Source organism: Haliotis cracherodii, unplaced genomic scaffold (genome assembly GCF_022045235.1).
Source record: "Haliotis cracherodii isolate W230 unplaced genomic scaffold, xgHalCrac1.p SCAF_25, whole genome shotgun sequence".
Lineage (NCBI taxonomy): Eukaryota > Metazoa > Mollusca > Gastropoda > Lepetellida > Haliotidae > Haliotis > Haliotis cracherodii.
In genome coordinates, this window is record NW_027266281.1 from 7,217,743 (window position 1) to 7,236,875 (window position 19,133).

A 19,133-nucleotide genomic window follows, 5' to 3' on the forward strand; every position below is an offset into this window, starting at 1 on the left:
TCCTCTGTGACGTAGCTGTGACGTCAAAACAACTCAATATCGAATTCGCAGGCCGAGTTTCGTATTTGCTGGTTGCTATGTTGAGGTAATTCCAGGCCACGCAAATTTACTGTCAAAACAAGACTGTGTGTCAATACATGAGCGTGTGTTTATTCTTTAAAATAAGGACTTAATGGGGGCGCATGAATTGCATATTTCGTCTTTGTGCAGTATTGTCGCCACTGGCAGATATGTGTCAGAGTTCGCATATGTATAAACATTAGACTTATCCACAGGCGAATTACATCGTGAAACAAGCACGCAGGCTTTTCAACATTGTAAGACACCTAATGCGAATATGCATTTATCGGTCAATGTAAAAAATGTAATTTCGGTTTTAATGATTAAAAACTATTATATATTTTTAAAATGTTACATAAATAAAATTATCTTTTTACATAAATAACATGTTTTTGCTTTTATACACATAACAATAAAGAAGGATAATATATTGCTTTTTAATTAAATCATTATTGTTTACATTACTTTAAAATATCAATTAAGCAACCAGCATACACCTAAATTTCATTCAAGATTTAATCGAATTCACCATGAAAACGTCACATACCAGTTCTGAACTTTTCCCCAAAAATTAAATTACAAACCCTATTCTCCACATCACCCTCACTTTCCGACTCAATACTTCACGCGATCTATGACAATTTGATAGTGGAAAACAGATTTGTTATTACATCGAGTTACGTGCCTATAGTCGGGGGTGCAAGACGGCACCTCACTGACAACAGAATTAACTAGAGTGACGTCACCAAACACCATGCGCTGGACAGAACGCTAACCAGACCAGACTTCGTTTGGGGTCTGTGCATAGTTCTTCGATTGAATCAGTGCGACTTGGTGGCAGGTTAAAAATAAACTCAAGATGTTACAGCTACAGCGAGAAGGCACGATCAGAGCATCTGTCAACGGAATGCATATACGTATAGGTAAAGGTAGAGGTTGGGGCTGGGGAGATGGGGGTGGGGTTTTTGAGGGGTTGAGGAGGGAGGGGTTGAATAACGGAGGATGTGATGAAATAATCATTATTCTACCCTTTCTTGTAAATGCGTGTTTGTTGTGAGTATATTGTTATTGGACTTGTCTATGAATAGCTCCTGCGACTAGAGCGTGTCCCGATATATCGACCCATTGTGACGTCACGTCAGCATGACGTCACAATGGCTCAGCATTTAAAGATCGGCCAAAGTTAGCTTCAATGTGACGTCATGGAGTACTTGTTCCTCGACTGTTATCGACGTATTCCATTTTTGGAGGTAAAGGAATATTTTTAATTAAGATCTGTTGGTATAGCAACCAGGAGGGTTGTAGTGATAGTTGTCGTGTGTGGCGAGGTCGTTAGGTGTTTCAGGAAGGTCGATGAAGCGTCTGTTGTTGAGGGAGGGGGCGTGCAAGGGTATTTGTTCCTGAGGTTATTTTGCGACACCTGTGTTGCGTCAGTTCTGGGATGTTGACTGACTGGCGGAATACGTGATGTTTAAAACTGAGGGCTTATTTGGGGAAATATAGATATACAATACTAAATAATTATTCTCTTTTATAGAAAATTGTCAGATCATATATTTTTACCTATTGTAGGGATGATTCAGTATTGACGCTGTAGACGTTGTTAGTTCAGCAACTGTTTTCAGCCTGATAACGTTTTGATAACGTTTGTAATGCTTTGGTTGTTTGTTTGTTGTTTTACGCCGCACTCAGCAATATTCCAGCTATATGACGGCGGTCTGTATATAATCGAGTCTGGACCAGACAATCCAGTGATTGATATCATGAACATCGATCCACGCATTTGGGATCGATGACAAGCATCAATTAAGTCAGAGAGCCTGACCACCCGATCCCGTTAGTTGCCTTTTAAGGCTGCATGGGTTGCTGAAGACCTTTTCTACCCCTGGATATTCACGGGCTGCTTCATCAACACACACCTGTCCTGCTTTGGACAATTCCTGGTATTCAGGTGTCTACCTGCTGCTGCATCTCGCCTTCTTTATATTCATCTACCCCGAACTCCCATATATACATACCACTATCTTCTACTATCTACCACTAACTACCACTACACCTATCTACCCATATCTACTACTATCTACCACTATCTACACCTATCTACCCCGAACTCCCATATATACATACCACTATCTTCTACTATCTACCATAACTACCACTACACCTATCTACACCTATCTACCACTATCTACACCTATCTACCACTATCTACACCTATCTACCACTATCTGCATCTATCTACCACTATCTACATCTATCTACATCTATCTACCACTATCTACACCTATCTACACCTATCTACTATATAAGCACTACCGACAACTATCTACCATTATATAACCGCTGTCTACAACAAACTATCTACCACTGTATAACCGCTATCTACCACTATCTTCCACTGTATAACTGTTATCTACCACTGTATAACCACTATCTGCCACTATCTTCCACTGTATAATCACTATCTACCACTGTATAACCACTATCTGCCACTATCTTCCACTGTATAATCACTATCTACCACTGTATAACCACTACCTACCACTGTATAACCACTATCTACCACTGTATAACCCACTACCAACTCCTATCTACCACTGTATAACCACTATCTACCACTTTATAACCACTACCTGGCACTATCTACCACTGTATAACCACTATCTTCCACTGTATAACCACTATCTGGCACTATCTACCACTGTATAACCACTACCTACCACTGTATAACCACTATCTACCATTGTATAACCACTATCTACTCCTATCTACCACTGTATAACCACTATCTACCACTTTATAACCACTATCTGGCACTATCTACCACTGTCAACAAATGACACACCGCACGGTTTTATTTGTGTTTTATAGCGAGTGAGTGGGGTTTGAGTGAGTGACTGACTGAATGAGTGAGTTGGGACGGAGTGAGTGAGTGAGTGAGCCGGGGTAAAGTTGATCAGGAAGGACATTAAACACTGCGGGGCCCTATGGTCAATATGGTATGTATCTATTTCACTGAATGTCTTACATGCCACGCCATGGTATGGGCGGGCTCACGGGATGTGCAGAATTTAAGGTATGAACAAAACGATCACAAATCATTTGTTCCTAATGTCAGAGTCGACACCGCACCGTTGTTTTCTATAAATGTACATGTGTCCAAAGCAACTAATTGTAACTAAACATTTGCCGTATGGCTCCAATGAAAAGCCTAATGACACTTGCTTACATATAATTATGTACATTACTAACTTCTTTATTAATAAGTCCACACCCTTTCAGCATAATTTTTATTGTTACCTTTATATATTTTAAACCAATATCTTAAACTATATTTTAACAGATATTTATTGAATTTTAGTGTCCCATGGGCCAAATCTGGCAAGACACGTTTATATGTGTGTGACACTTTAATAAAATATCTTCTTCTTCTTCTTCTTCTTCTTCTTCCTAATCCGTCAGAACCCAGGCCATCAGTTAATACCACAAGATGTCGCTGGTGTTTAGCGGGTCACTGGCCTAACCCCGAGTTATGTAATACCGGCCTCTACAGCTTGACCACTGCCGGACACGGAGACCGGCCCAGTTCATGGACAGGACTAGTCGTGGCGTCGTCTATGCCACCGCATCACAAACGACTACGTCGACGATGATTGACGAATCGTCGTCCGAATTCCTGCTTGTGTGTACGTGGCAGAACGGGTCTCTACACCAGGAAGATTGACCACTTAGTCGTGGTGTGCGTTCTGTCCCTTGATTATCAACCTCTCTGATTCTTCAAGTTTAATGTGTCTGAGTGGAGTATGTATGTTAAACTGCGGCATGGTATCACAGTGGGCTAGCAATATAAATCGGCATTAGTCCGGACTAGTACAAGCAGACATACAGATACACGCAGAGAGAGAGAGAGAGAGAGACACACACACACACACACACACACACACACACACACACACGTGGATGCACGTCGATGTTTAGTGAGTGAGTGAGTGAGTGAGTTGGGTTTAACGTCACTTTTAACACTATTCCAGTTATACCGCGGCGTGTCAGCTTAATGTGTGAGGAAAGCCCGAAGCGATGCAGGTCTCAGACGTTTACCACTTCGGTGAAACCCACGAGCACGGGTATGGTGCTGACAAACCTAGACGACTGGGCCAACCGTGCCACCACGTCGCAAAAAAAGACCCGTGAAGATTCGGGTTAGAAGAGATCTTCAGCAACTCATACTTGCCGTAAAAGGCGACTAACGGGATCGGATGGTCAGACTCGCTGACTTGGTTGATGCATGTCATCATATCCCAATTGCCCAGATCGATGCTCATTATACCAATCACTGGATTGTCTGGTGCAGACTCGATTATTTACGGACCGCCGTGATGATGATGATGATGATGAGGAGGAGGAGGAGGAGGATAACGGCGATAAATGCGGAAGATGCAGATAGACAAAGGAATCCTAATAGTTGATGACAAATAATTATCCTTATTACTATTAATATTGTCAATTATAAGTAACGCACGTCCAATATTTCGCACGTGATATGCAGAAGAGGTTCTTACTGCAGCTGCAGAAGACGGGAGTCTAGTCTACAGGACCGGCACACACTAAGACTTCACATCAATGCGGGGGAGGCGAGACTCGCCGCCTGCAGTCACTGTGTCGTATCATCTACGCTCCTGACACATGATATCCTACGCCGATACAGAGCTCGATGTTGGACCTGCGTAGATGCATACAAGCCCTTACTGAGGATATGTATCAAACCTACCGCTCATCACACGTGGGTGGAGTACGAGGGCCGAGATACGCGACTGTTTTTATTTATGCGTATTTTCTGTTTGATATGGTAATAATAGATGGCGTTCTCATGCTGAATAGTAATTTTATCCAAAATTGATATTGGCAAGGACTATATAGAAGTTGGATTTTGCTAATTAACGATATGGTACACATTCCAGTTGGCGGAGTTATATTTAACTTTAACTGAGACACATTTAGCTATCCAATACACCGCTAACTTGCAATCATCATCATCATCATCATCATCATCATCATCATCATCATCATCATCATCATCATCAATAATAATAATAATAATAATAATAATAATAATCAATCATCATCATCATCAATAATAATAATAATAATAATCATCATCATCATCATCAATAATAATAATAATCATCATCATCATCATCAACAACAACAACAACATCATCATCATCATCATCATCATCATGAGGGGCTGTCTGGTAGCCTGGTGGTTAAAGCGTTCGTTCGTCACGCTGAAGACCATGGTTCTATTCCCCACATTGGTACAATGTGTGAAGCCCATTTCTGGTGTCCCCCGCCGTGATATTGCAGGAATGTTGCAAAATACGACGTAAACCCATACTCACTCACTCACTCACTCACTCATTCATCAGTTTCATCGTCTTGTTCGGAGTGTCTGTGTGGGGCGAGGGGAGGGGGGAGCGGGGAGTGGGGGAGGGGGTCTAGTAGTTGAAGCGTTCGCTTGTCACACAGAAGACCCGGGTTCGATTCCCTTCAAGGGTACAATGTGCAAAGATATGGCTGCAATATTTCTAAATCGGCGTAAAACCACTCCGACTTTGGTACCATATGTACATTCCTGGTGCCTTGCCGTGAAATAGATGACATATTGCTAAAGACGGCGTAAGACTCTATCCACTCCCTTCCATTCTTCTCAAAGGCACATTCATCTCTCCCAGCATGCAACGCGCCCTGGGTTTCATCTATAGGCTTTAAGCAACTAGATCTACTTAAAAGTTCGTAATTTATTGACGAAGATGTTGAAAGCAAAAAAAGACAAGACATCAGTGGGATCACAGACGCAGATGAGAATATATAGAACAGACTAAGAAAAGAATTGTTCAAGTGAAAGATTATTGATCAATTATTGACGTCTTGTGCACCATGTTCAAGGCACACCCGGGACCACGGAGTCAAAATCCGTCCGTCTCCATCACACATCATCATGCATGAAGTCATTAAATACACATGTTTTGGGCTGGTATCATTAACATAGTTCTTCAACTCATGTTTAATTTATACATTTTACATCAGAAGGCGCGTTACAACGAATTGCGGCGCCTTAGATAACTGGGCCACCCATGCCCCTAACATGACTGGACTATGTAAATAAATAAATAAATATGACGTCACGTTAATCAGTTATGGCCTGAGAAGACTCGGACGTGGTAGCCAATTAAACTTACTCCACTCAGTAATTGTTTTGCTATATTGCGCTTGAGAGTTAGAACTCTCTCTCTCTCTCTCTCTCTCTCTCTCTCTCTCTCTCTCTCTGTATTTTAATACATATATACATGGCTTATCGAGCAGGTCAACCGCCGTGACCTTGATGGGCGCGTGCATGCATATTATACGGGCCATTGACCCTGATGACGTCATAGGAAGCTCGTGCAGGATACTGACGGGAAGGACACACGGAAGCCTCGTATTCACCCCACTGAGAAGACATACACCACTCAGCCCCACTGGGTTGCAAATGTTTTAATTTTCTTTTAGATACATCAAAAATTTAGTGCTATGTTTTATAGAACTATGATTTGTTTAAAGCATAAATGGTGCTGATACCTCTGTCCGATACTCTCATGCATATTTCAACTAACCATTTCTGGTATCCCCCGCCGTGATATTGCTCAAATATTCCTAAAAGCGGCGTAAAACCATACTCACTCACTTATTTTAACCAAAGACGCCTCACATCGTGTAAGTCGACTCTTTACGTTGCGGGGGTAAGGTTTCACACCAGGTAAGCAAGACTTAATCAACATCATTCGTCCATATATATATAGGGGCGGTCGGGTAGCCTAGTGGTTAAAGCGTTCGCTCGTCACGCCGAAGATCCAGGTTCGATTCCCGACATTGGTACAATGTGTGAAGCCCATTTCTGGGGTCCCCCGCCGTGATATTGCTGGAAAATTGCTAAAAGCGGCGTAAACAAAATACTTACTCACTCGTCTATTTATATGGCGTGTGACTGAATGTTGTTTTACGCAGGTGTCGGCAGTTATCCAGCTGTGTGGCTTTTAATTAATCGAGATAAGTACAAGTATCGATCTTCTGTCAGCTGCAATGAGTCACAGTCACCCAGGTCAATCACGAGGTGAATAGAGACAGACAGAAATGTATTGAGTACTTTTGAGACGACCCCCGGGCACTGCCGCCTATAGCCGAGGTATGTGCAAATATATTACACGCACTCGTGTTTATTTGTCTATATCTTGACTGCCGCCACGACAGGCTGCCTAAAGATCCGTACTGACGTCATGGAGGCACTGTGACGCAGGTACCTGCCGACGGTACCGTAAATGTCCCAATAGCATGCCCTACACAACACACCTGACTGACTGTCCTCTAATAACACGCCTAACATAACACTGTTGACTGGTACTGTAAATCCCCTAATAACATGCCCTACACAACACACCTGACTGACTGTCCTCTAATAACACGCCTAACATAACACGGTTGACTGGTACTGTAAATCCCCTAATAACATGCCCTACACAACACACCTGACTGACTGTCCTCTAATAACACGCCTAACATAACACGGTTGACTGGTACTGTAAATCCCCTAATAACATGCCCTACACAACACACCTGACTGACTGTCCTCTAATAACACGCCTAACATAACACGGTTGACTGGTACTGTAAATCCCCTAATAACATGCCCTTCACAACACACCTGACTGACTGTCCTCTAATAACACGCCTAACATAACACGGTTGACTGGTACTGTAAATCCTCTAATAACATGCCCTACACAACACACCTGACTGACTGTCCTCTAATAACACGCCTAACATAACACGGTTGACTGGTACTGTAAATCCCCTAATAACATGCCCTACCCAACACATGTGACTGGCACCGTAAATCCTCTAATAACACATTCCCTAAAGCAACACACTTGTCTGACACCGTAAATACTCTAATAACATGCCCTACACAACACACTTGACCGACACCGTAAATCCTCTAATAACATGCCCTACACAGCACACTAAACTGACACCGTAAATCCTCTAATAACATGCACTACACAACACCCGTGATTGACACCGTAAATCCTCTAATCACACGTGACTGACACCGTAAATACTCTAATAACATGCCCTCCACAACACACGTGACTGGCACCGTAAGTGCTCTAATAACATGCCCTGTACAACACATGTGACTGGCACCGTAAGTTCTCTAATAACATGCCCTAGACAGAACACTTGACTGACACCGTAAATCGTATAATAATATGCCCTACACAGCACACTTGACTGACACTATAAATCCTCTAATAACATGCCCTGTACAACACATGTGACTGGCACCGTAAGTTCTCTAATAATACGCCCTACACAACACACTCGACTGACACCGTAAATCCTCTAATAACATGCCCTACACATCACACTTGACTGACACCGTAAATCCTCTAATAACATGCCCTACACAGCACACTTAACTGACACCATAAATCCTCTAATAACATTCCCTACTCAACACACTTGACTGACACCGTAAATCCTCTAATAACATGCCCTACCCAACACATGTGACTGGCACCGTAAATCCTCTAATAACATGCCCTACACAGCACACTTGACCGACACCGTAAATCCTCTAATAACATGCCCTACACAACACACTTGACTGACTGTCCTCTAATAACACGCCTAACATAACACGGTTGACTGGTACTGTAAATCCTCTAATAACATGCCCTACACAACCCACATGACTGACACCGTAAATACTTTAATAACACATTCCCTAACAACACACTTGACTGACACTGTAAATCATCTGATAACATGCCCTACACAACACACTTGACCGACACCGTAAATCCTCTAATAACATTCCCTACACAACACACTTGACTGACACCGTAAATCCTCTAATAACATGCCCTACACAACGCACTTGACTGACACCGTAAATGCTCTAATAACATTCCCTACACAACACACTTGGCCGACACCGTAAGTCCTCTAATAACATTCCCTACACAGCACACTTGACTAACACCGTAAATCCTCAAATAACATGCCCTACACAACACACTTGACTGACACCGTAAATACTCTAATAACACATTCCCTAACAACACACTTGGCTGACACTGTACAGTACATGTCGTGATATTGCACAGTACATGTCGTGATGTTGTACAGTACAGGCCGTGATGTTGTACAGTACATGCCGTGATGTTGTACAGTACATGTCGTGATATTGTACAGTACATGTCGTGATATTGTACAGTACATATCGTGATATTGTACAGTACATGTCGTGATATTGTACAGTACATATCGTGATATTGTACAGTACATGCCGTGATGTTGTACAGTACATGTCGTGATATTGTACAGTACATATCGTGATATTGTACAGTACATATCGTGATGTTGTACAGTACATGTCGTGATATTGTACAGTACATATCGTGATATTGTACAGTACATGTCGTGATATTGTACAGTACATGTCGTGATATTGTAGAGTACATGTCGTGATATTGTACAGTACATGTCGTGATATTGTACAGTACATGTCGTGATATTGTAGAGTACATGTCGTGATATTGTACAGGAAATGTCGTGATATTGTACAGTACATATCGTGATATTGTACAGGAAATGTCGTGATATTGTACAGTACATGGGCCCCGTTCCAGAAAGCGATCTTACCGCTAAGTCGATCGTAACTCCCATTCTTTAACACTGACTTACGACAATCGTAGCGCTAAGATCGCTTTGTGGAACGGGGCCCAGGACCAGACAATCCAGTGATTGACATCATGACATCACCCCAGATACTTACTATTTACATAGGTTGCAATGACTTACTGACCAGGGCCCCGTTCCACAAAGCGATCTTAGCGCTAAGTCGATCGTAACTCTCATTGTTTAACACTGACTTACGACAGTCTTAGCGCTAAGATCGCTTTGTGGAACGGGTCCATGGTCTTTTATGTCTTTTTCTGCAAACGCTAGGGAAGCAAAACACTCCACAGAACTGTCTGCCTGAGACCGTGTTTCTCAGTAGTTCTAAGGATAAACTTATGTAGTGTGGGACTCGGAGAACTTTGATTGCCTGAAGCCATGTGACCCTCCCTGTCCCCCAATCGTTTAGAAATATACAGCAATTAACATCGCATCCTTTAAACCTACACGCTTCATCCTAATAACATCCATATCGACCGATGGCTCCCTACGTGTTGATAATGACACGTGTTTACCAGGCTACGGCGGCCATCTTGGATTTTGACACTCGATCAACACCAGAACGCAGATCGGAATGGTTTGAATGTGTTACCTTACCTCGAGTAAACATAAATGAAGGTAAAATGGATATTTATTTTTCATATGATCCCATGACATTATTCAGTCAGGGTTATATGTTCAATACGTGCGATTTATGGCGTTTAAGGGCCCATTTTAAATCGTTAAATGCACCCTTTTTATGGTAATTTGTCGGCATATCTTGAAATGGTTAAAAGTGATGAGAAGCCACTATGGTACTGATTCCTACCGTTGATCAGAATATTTTGGAATAAGATAGTCCAAACTGTCCATTTTAATCAGATGTCTACCGGGATGTGCGTCACACAGACAGCATCGGCGGAGAACAGGGCGACCCGTGGTTGTTTTTCACACCTGTTGAGAAATAGTTTCAAGATTAACAGCTTGTGCTAAATTTACGTCAAGCCACCATTTACTATGTATATATGTATGACCAACAGACGACGTACGTCAATGTCGACTCGATATTTATTATTTTATGAGTTTCATTTACAAATAACATTCACAGTTGTTTGGCATTGACGTCAGATGCACGGTGATATAGCTTGTTGCGTGGAATTATTGGTGTATATGCAGGTGAGTGTTGGAAGGCGAGATGTGGCCAGTCGATAGATACTGTAATATCCCGCACAAGGGTGATCTATTACATCAAGGTATATCCCGTTCTTGTCTAATGTGCCAACCATCGCGACATCTTCCGTACTGTACTCTCCACCACCACCACCTGCTATAGTGTACCCACCACCACCTCCACCTGCTATACTGTACCCACCACCACCACCACCACCACCTGCTATACAGTACCCACCACCACCTCCACCTGCTATACTGTACCCACCACCACCACCACCACCACCTGCTATACAGTACCCACCACCACCTCCACCTGCTATACTGTACCCACCACCACCACCACCACCACCACCTGCTATACTGTACTCTCCACCACCACCACCTGCTATAGTGTACCCACCACCTCCATTTGCTATACTGTACTCTCCACCACCACCACCTGCTATAGTGTACCCACCACCACCACCACCTGCTATAGTGTACCCACCACCTCCATCTGCTATACAGTACCCACCACCACCACCACCTGCTATAGTGTACCCACCACCTCCATCTGCTATACTGTACTCTCCACCACCACCACCTGCAATAGTGTACCCACCACCACCACCACCACCACCTGCTATAGTGTACCCACCACCTCCATTTGCTATACTGTACTCTCCACCACCACCACCTGCTATAGTGTACCCACCACCACCACCACCTGCTATAGTGTACCCACCACCTCCATCTGCTATACAGTACCCACCACCACCATCTGCTATACAGTACCCACCACCTCCATCTGCTATACTGTACTCTCCACCACCACCACCTGCTATAGTGTACCCACCACCACCACCACCTGCTATAGTGTACCCACCACCTCCATCTGCTATACAGTACCCACCACCACCACCACCTGCTATAGTGTACCCACCACCTCCATCTGCTATACAGTACCCACCACCACCATCTGCTATAGTGTACCCACCACCACCACCACCTGCTATAGTGTACCCACCACCTCCATCTGCTATACAGTACCCACCACCACCACCTGCTATAGTGTACCCACCACCTCCATCTGCTATACAGTACCCACCACCATCACCACCTGCTATAGTGTACCCACCACCTCCATCTGCTATAGTGTACCCACCACCACCACCACCTGCTATAGTGTACCCACCACCTCCATCTGCTATACAGTACCCACCACCACCACCACCTGCTATAGTGTACCCACCACCTCCATCTGCTATACAGTACCCACCACCACCACCACCTGCTATAGTGTACCCACCACCTCCATCTGCTATACAGTACCCACCACCACCACCACCTGCTATAGTGTATCCACCACCTCCATCTGCTATACTGTACTCTCAACCACCACCACCTGCTATAGTGTACCCACCACCTCCATCTGCTATACAGTACCCACCACCATCACCACCTGCTATAGTGTACCCACCACCTCCATCTGCTATACAGTACCCACCACCACCACCACCTGCTATAGTGTACCCACCACCTCCATCTGCTATACAGTACCCACCACGACCACCACCTGCTATAGTGTACCCACCACCTCCATCTGTTATACAGTACCCACCACCACCACCACCTGCTATAGTGTACCCACCACCTCCATCTGCTATACTGTACTCTCCACCACCACCACCTGCTATAGTGTACCCACCACCTCCATCTGCTATACAGTACCCACCACCACAACCACCTGCTATAGTGTACCCACCACCTCCATCTGCTATACAGTACCCACCACCACCACCACCTGCTATAGTGTACCCACCACCTCCACCTGCTATAGTGTACCCACCACCACCACCTGCTATAGTGTACCCACCACCACCACCTGCTATAGTGTACCCACCACCACCACCTGCTATAGTGTACCCACCACCACCACCACCACCACCTGCTATAGTGTACCCACCACCTCCACCTGCTATAGTGTACCCACCACCACCACCTGCTATAGTGTACCCACCACCTCCATCTGCTATAGTGTACCCACCACCACCACCACCTGCTATAGTGTACCCACCACCACCACCTGCTATAGTGTACCCACCACCACCACCACCTGCTATAGTGTACCCACCACCACCACCACCACCACCTGCTATAGTGTACCCACCACCTCCATCTGCTATAGTGTACCCACCACCACCACCTGCAATAGTGTACCCACCACCACCACCACCACCACCTGCTATAGTGTACCCACCACCTCCATCTGCTATACAGTACCCACCACCACCATCTGCTATAGTGTACCCACCACCACCACCACCTGCTATAGTGTACCCACCACCACCACCACCTGCTATAGTGTACCCACCACCTCCACCTGCTGTACTGTACTCACCACCACCACCTGCTGTACTGTACCCACCACCACCTGCTATACAGTACCCACTACCACCACCACCTGCTGTACTGTACCCACCACCACCACCTGCTGTACTGTACCCACCACCACCACTTGCTATACAGTACCCACTACCACCACCACCTGCTGTACTGTACCCACCACCACCTGCTATACAGTACCCACCACCACCACCTGTTGTACTGTACCCACCACCACCACCTGCTGTACTGTACCCACCACCACCACCTGCTATACTGTACCCACCACCACCACCACCTGCTATACTGTACCCACCACCACCACCTGCTGTACTGTACCCACCACCACCACCTGCTATACAGTACCCACCACCACCACCACCTGCTGTACTGTACCCACCACCACCACCTGCTGTACTGTACCCACCACCACCTGCTATACAGTACCCACCACCACCACCACCTGCTATACTGTACCCACCACCACAACCACCTGCTATACTGTACCCACCACCACCACCACCTGCTATACTGTACCCACCACCACCACCACCTGCTATACTGTACCCACCACCACCACCACCTGCTATAGTGTACCCACCACCACCGCCACCTGCTATACTGTACCCACCACCACCGCCACCCGCTGTACTGTACCCACCACCACCACCTGCTATACTGTACCCACAACCACCGCCACCTGCTGTACTGTACTCACCACCGCCACCTGCTATACTGTACCCACCACCAGCACCTGCTGTACTGTACCCACCACCACCGCCACCTGCTGTACTGTACCCACCACCACCACCACCTGCTGTACTGTACCCACCACCACCACCTGCTGTACTGTACCCACCACCACCAGCACCTGCTATACTGTACCCACCACCACCACCTGCTATACTGTACCCACCACCACCTGCTATACTGTACCCACCACCCATTAGATGCGATAAATCACCTCAAGAAGGTAAAAACCGCTGGTCCTGATGATGTAGTTATCGAATGTTGAAGTGTTCTAAGTTTGAAGTTATGCCTTTTCTTTGCAAATGTTTCAATAAGTTATTTGAAAATGGAGTTTTCCCCAGCAATTGGTCATTTTCTTTAATAATCCCCCTGCATAAAAAAGGAGACAGGGGTGACCCAGATAACTATAGAGCTATTTCATTAATGAGAATTTTAGGAAAAGTATTTTCTACAATATTAAACAATCGAATATCTAAATGGGCGATCATGCGTGATAAGATTCCTGAATTTCAAGCTGGCTTCTGAAAAAAGTTATTCTACCGTAGATCATGTATTTACAATTTATGCACTCATTCAAAAAAAAAACTTGTCACGGCGTAAGCATAAACTGTATGTAGCATTTGTAGATTTCAAAAAGGCTTTTGATTCTGTTAATCGCTTTAAGCTATCGACCTGTCTACGAAAAGCATGTTTACGTGGGAAAATGTTTTCTATTCTAAAATCAATGTATTCTAAAGTGAGATCATGTGTTCGTTGTGGGGATAGTTTAACAGATTTTTTTATTGTCCTTTGGGCCTAAGACAAGGCTGTATTTTGAGTCCGGTCTTATTAATGAATTTTATTTCGAAATAACTGCCAGTGGTAAACATATCCAAATGTTTCTAGATTTGATAGAAATATTAATGCTACTTTTCGCAGATGATGTCATTCTAGTGTCAGATACTGTTGTTGGTCTACAAAGGCAATTAAATATTTTAAGTACATACACGAAAGAATGGTAAAATCAGTAAATTTGTAAAAAAAAAAAAAATTGTGATCTTTAGAAAAGGTGGTCCAATAGCGTTGAAAGAGAGATGGTCATTCGATGGTCAGTTAGTCAATATAGTAGATCACTATTCATATTTAGGAATCTGGTTTCACACACAATGAATTGGAAAAAAATGTGCCCTCGACTTGTCCTTACGTGCAAAGAAGGCTTTAATAAGTGTAAGGTCTATTGCTCATAAAGTTGGATCGATGTCACCTAATATCATAGCTTTTTGATACCCAGATACAACCAATTTTAAGTTGCCGTGATTCGCTGTGCAGAGTTGCGTCCCTTGGGCATGCCAGAAACCTATTATTGTGGGTTCGAATCCCGGTTCGCCCCGATTATGTTTCTAGTTTTGTCAGCACCATACCCGAGCTCGTGGGTTTCACCGAAGTGGTAAACGTCTGAGACCTGCATCACTTTGGGCTTTCCTCCCACATTAAGCTGACATGCCGCGATATAACTGGAATATTGTTAAAAGCGGCGTTAAACCCAACTCACTCACTCACTCTATTGTATATGGGCCGGAGGCCTTTTGTACAATAAACTTCTTTTTACTTTGACTTCGACTACCCACCAGCACCACCTGCTATACTGTACCCACCACCACCTGCTATACTGTACCCACCACCACCACCACCATCTGCTATACTGTACCCACCAACACCACCTGCTATACTGTACCCATCACCAACAAATGCTATACTGTACCCACCACCACTACCACCACCACCACTACCACCTGGTTTAATGTTCCCGCCATCGCGAGCCCAGCTATAATGTGATATACGTAAATGTTCTCATTTCACGGAAGCCAAGAAAATCCTCCTCTCCTTGAAGTGTTCTATCAATGTGCGAAACTATTTCTGTAGCATGCGCAAGACAAACACTGTTTTTGATCGAAGCCAAGACGGTTACAGCTGAGAATAAGCATCGGCAGCCGAGATCACCGTGGCTATTTGCGGGCGGATTGTTTTCACGTGCAGAACACAGGTGGAAATTATGACGTCAGAGCTCGTGCAGAATTTGCCCTTTTGACGTCATGACAACAGGTAGGGTAACAAGCAGGGCTATTTTGTAAGGTTGATGTAAACAAGCCGTACATCAATAAAATACCATTTATATTGGAAGCGCCGGAGGGGGTGTTTAGATTCTCGATAAAATGCGTCCCGTCTTGCGTATGTAGATGGATTTAAACTGATTTTGCTGGGAAAAGAATTTCTGTACAAACACCAATTTATATTGTTAGGAATTACAGAGGCATGTATCGAGCAAAGATCAACTGCAGGACTACAACTGTACAGTAGAGTAGAGATGCAGGACTACAACTGTACAGTAGAGATGCAGGACTACAACTGTAATGTACAGTAGAGATGCAGGACTACAACTGTACAGTACAGTAGAGATGCAAGACTACAACTGTACAGTACAGTAGAGATGCAGGACTACAACTGTACAGTAGAGATGCAGGACTACAACTGTACAGTACAGTAGAGATGCAGGACTACAACTGTACAGTAGAGATGCAGGACTACAACTGTTCAGTACAGTAGAGATGCAGGACAACAACTGTACAGTACAGTAGAGATGCAGGACTACAACTGTACAGTACAGTAGAGATGCAGGACTACAACTGTACAGTACAGTAGAGATGCAAGACTACAACTGTACAGTACAGTAGAGATGCAGGACTACAACTGTACAGTAGAGATGCAGGACTACAACTGTACAGTACAGTAGAGATGCAGGACTACAACTGTACAGTACAGTAGAGATGCAGGACTACAACTGTACAGTACAGTAGAGATGCAGGACTCCATCTGTACAGTACAGTAGAGATGCAGGACTACAAGTGTACAGTACAGTAGAGATGCAGGACTACAAATGTACAGTACAGTAGAGATGCAAGACTACAACTGTACAGTACAGTAGAGATGCAGGAGTACAACTGTACAGTACAGTAGAGATGCAGGACTACAACTGTACAGTACAGTAGAGATGCAGGACTACAACTGTACAGTACAGTAGAGATGCAGGACTACAACTGTACAGTACAGTAGAGATGCAGGACTACAACTGTACAGAAAAGTAGAGATGCAGGACTACAACTGTACAGTAGAGATGCAGGACTACAACTGTACAGTACAGTAGAGATGCAGGACTACAACTGTACAGTACAGTAGAGATGCAGGACTACAACTGTACAGTACAGTAGAGATGCAGGACTACAACTGTACAGTACAGTAGAGATGCAGGACTACAACTGTACAGTACAGTAGAGATGCAGGACTACAACTGTACAGTAGAGATGCAGGAATACAACTGTACAGTACAGTAGAGATGCAGGACAACAACTGTACAGTACAGTAGAGATGCAGGACTACAACTGTACAGTACAGTAGAGATGCAGGACTACAACTGTACAGTAGAGATGCAGGACTACAACTGTACAGTACAGTAGAGATGCAGGACTACAACTGTACAGTAGAGATGCAGGACTACAACAGTTCAGTACAGTAGAGATGGAGGACAACAACTGTACAGTACAGTAGAGATGCAGGACTACAACTGTACAGTAGAGATGCAAGACTATAACTGTACAGTACAGTAGAGATGCAGGACTACAACTGTACAGTACAGTAGAGATGCAGGACTACATCTGTACAGTACAGTAGAGATGAAGGACTACAACTGTACAGTACAGTAGAGATGCAGGACTACAACTGTACAGTACAGTAGAGATGCAGGACTACAACTGTACAGTACAGTAAAGATGCATGACTACAACTGTACAGTAGACATGCAGGACTACAACTCTACAGTAGAGATGCAGGACTACAACTGTACTGTAAAGTAGAGATGCAGGATTACAACTGTACTGTACAGTAGAGATGCAGAAGTACAACTGTACAGTACAGTAGAGATGCAGGACTACAACTGTACAGTAGAGATGCAGGACTACTACTGTACAGTACAGTAGAGATGCAGGACTACAACTGTACAGTACAGTAGAGATGCAGGACTACAACTGTACAGTAGAGATGCAGGACTACAACTGTACAGTACAGTAGAGATGCAGGACTACAACTGTACAGTACAGTAGAGATGCAGGACTACAAGTGTACAGTACAGTAGAGATGCAGGACTACATCTGTACAGTACAGTAGAGATGCAGGACTACAACTGTACAGTACAGTAGAGATGCAGGACTACAACTGTACAGTACAGTAGAGATGCAGGACTACGACTGTACAGTACAGTAGAGATGCAGGACTACATCTGTACAGTACAGTAGAGATGCAGGACTACAACTGTACTGTACAGTAGAGATGCAGGACTACAACTGTACAGTAGACATGCAAGACTACAACTGTACAGTACAGTAGAGATGCAGAAGTACAACTGTACTGTACAGTAGAGATGCAGGACTACAACTGTACAGTACAGTAAAGATGCAGGACTACAACTGTAAAGTACAGTAGAGATGCAGGACTACAACTGTACAGTAGAGATGCAGGACTACAACTGTACAGTAGAGTAGAGATGCAGGAGTACAACTGTACAGTAGAGATGCAGGACTACAACTGTAAAGTACAGTAGAGATGCAGGACTACAACTGTACAGTACAGTAGAGATGCAGGACTACGACTGTACAGTACAGTAGAGATGCAGGACTACATCTGTACAGTACAGTAGAGATGCAGGACTACAACTGTACAGTACAGTAGAGATGCAGGACTACAACTGTACAGTACAGTAGAGATGCAGGACTACAACTGTACAGTACAGTAGAGATGCAGGACTACAAATGTACAGTAGAGATGCAAGACTACAACTTTAATGTACAGTAGAGATGCAGGACTACAACTGTACAGTAGAGATGCAGGACTACAACTGTACAGTACAGTAGAGATGGAGGACTACAACTGTACAGTACAGTAGAGATGCAGGACTACGACTGTACAGTACAGTAGAGATGCAGGACTACAACTGTACA

General features: G+C 44.2%; 1 protein-coding gene across 1 annotated transcript; it reads left to right on the forward strand.

The window, feature by feature from the left end:
• The first annotated feature begins 10,319 nt into the window (after positions 1-10,319).
• On the forward strand, positions 10,320-14,349 carry LOC139472696 (uncharacterized). The gene is made up of 3 exons (XM_071255152.1): positions 10,320-10,417; positions 11,073-13,602; positions 13,801-14,349. The coding sequence occupies exons 1-3, from the start codon at positions 10,320-10,322 to the stop codon at positions 14,347-14,349; spliced, it is 3,177 nt and encodes a 1,058-aa protein (XP_071111253.1).
• Positions 14,350-19,133: the final 4,784 nt, after the last annotated feature.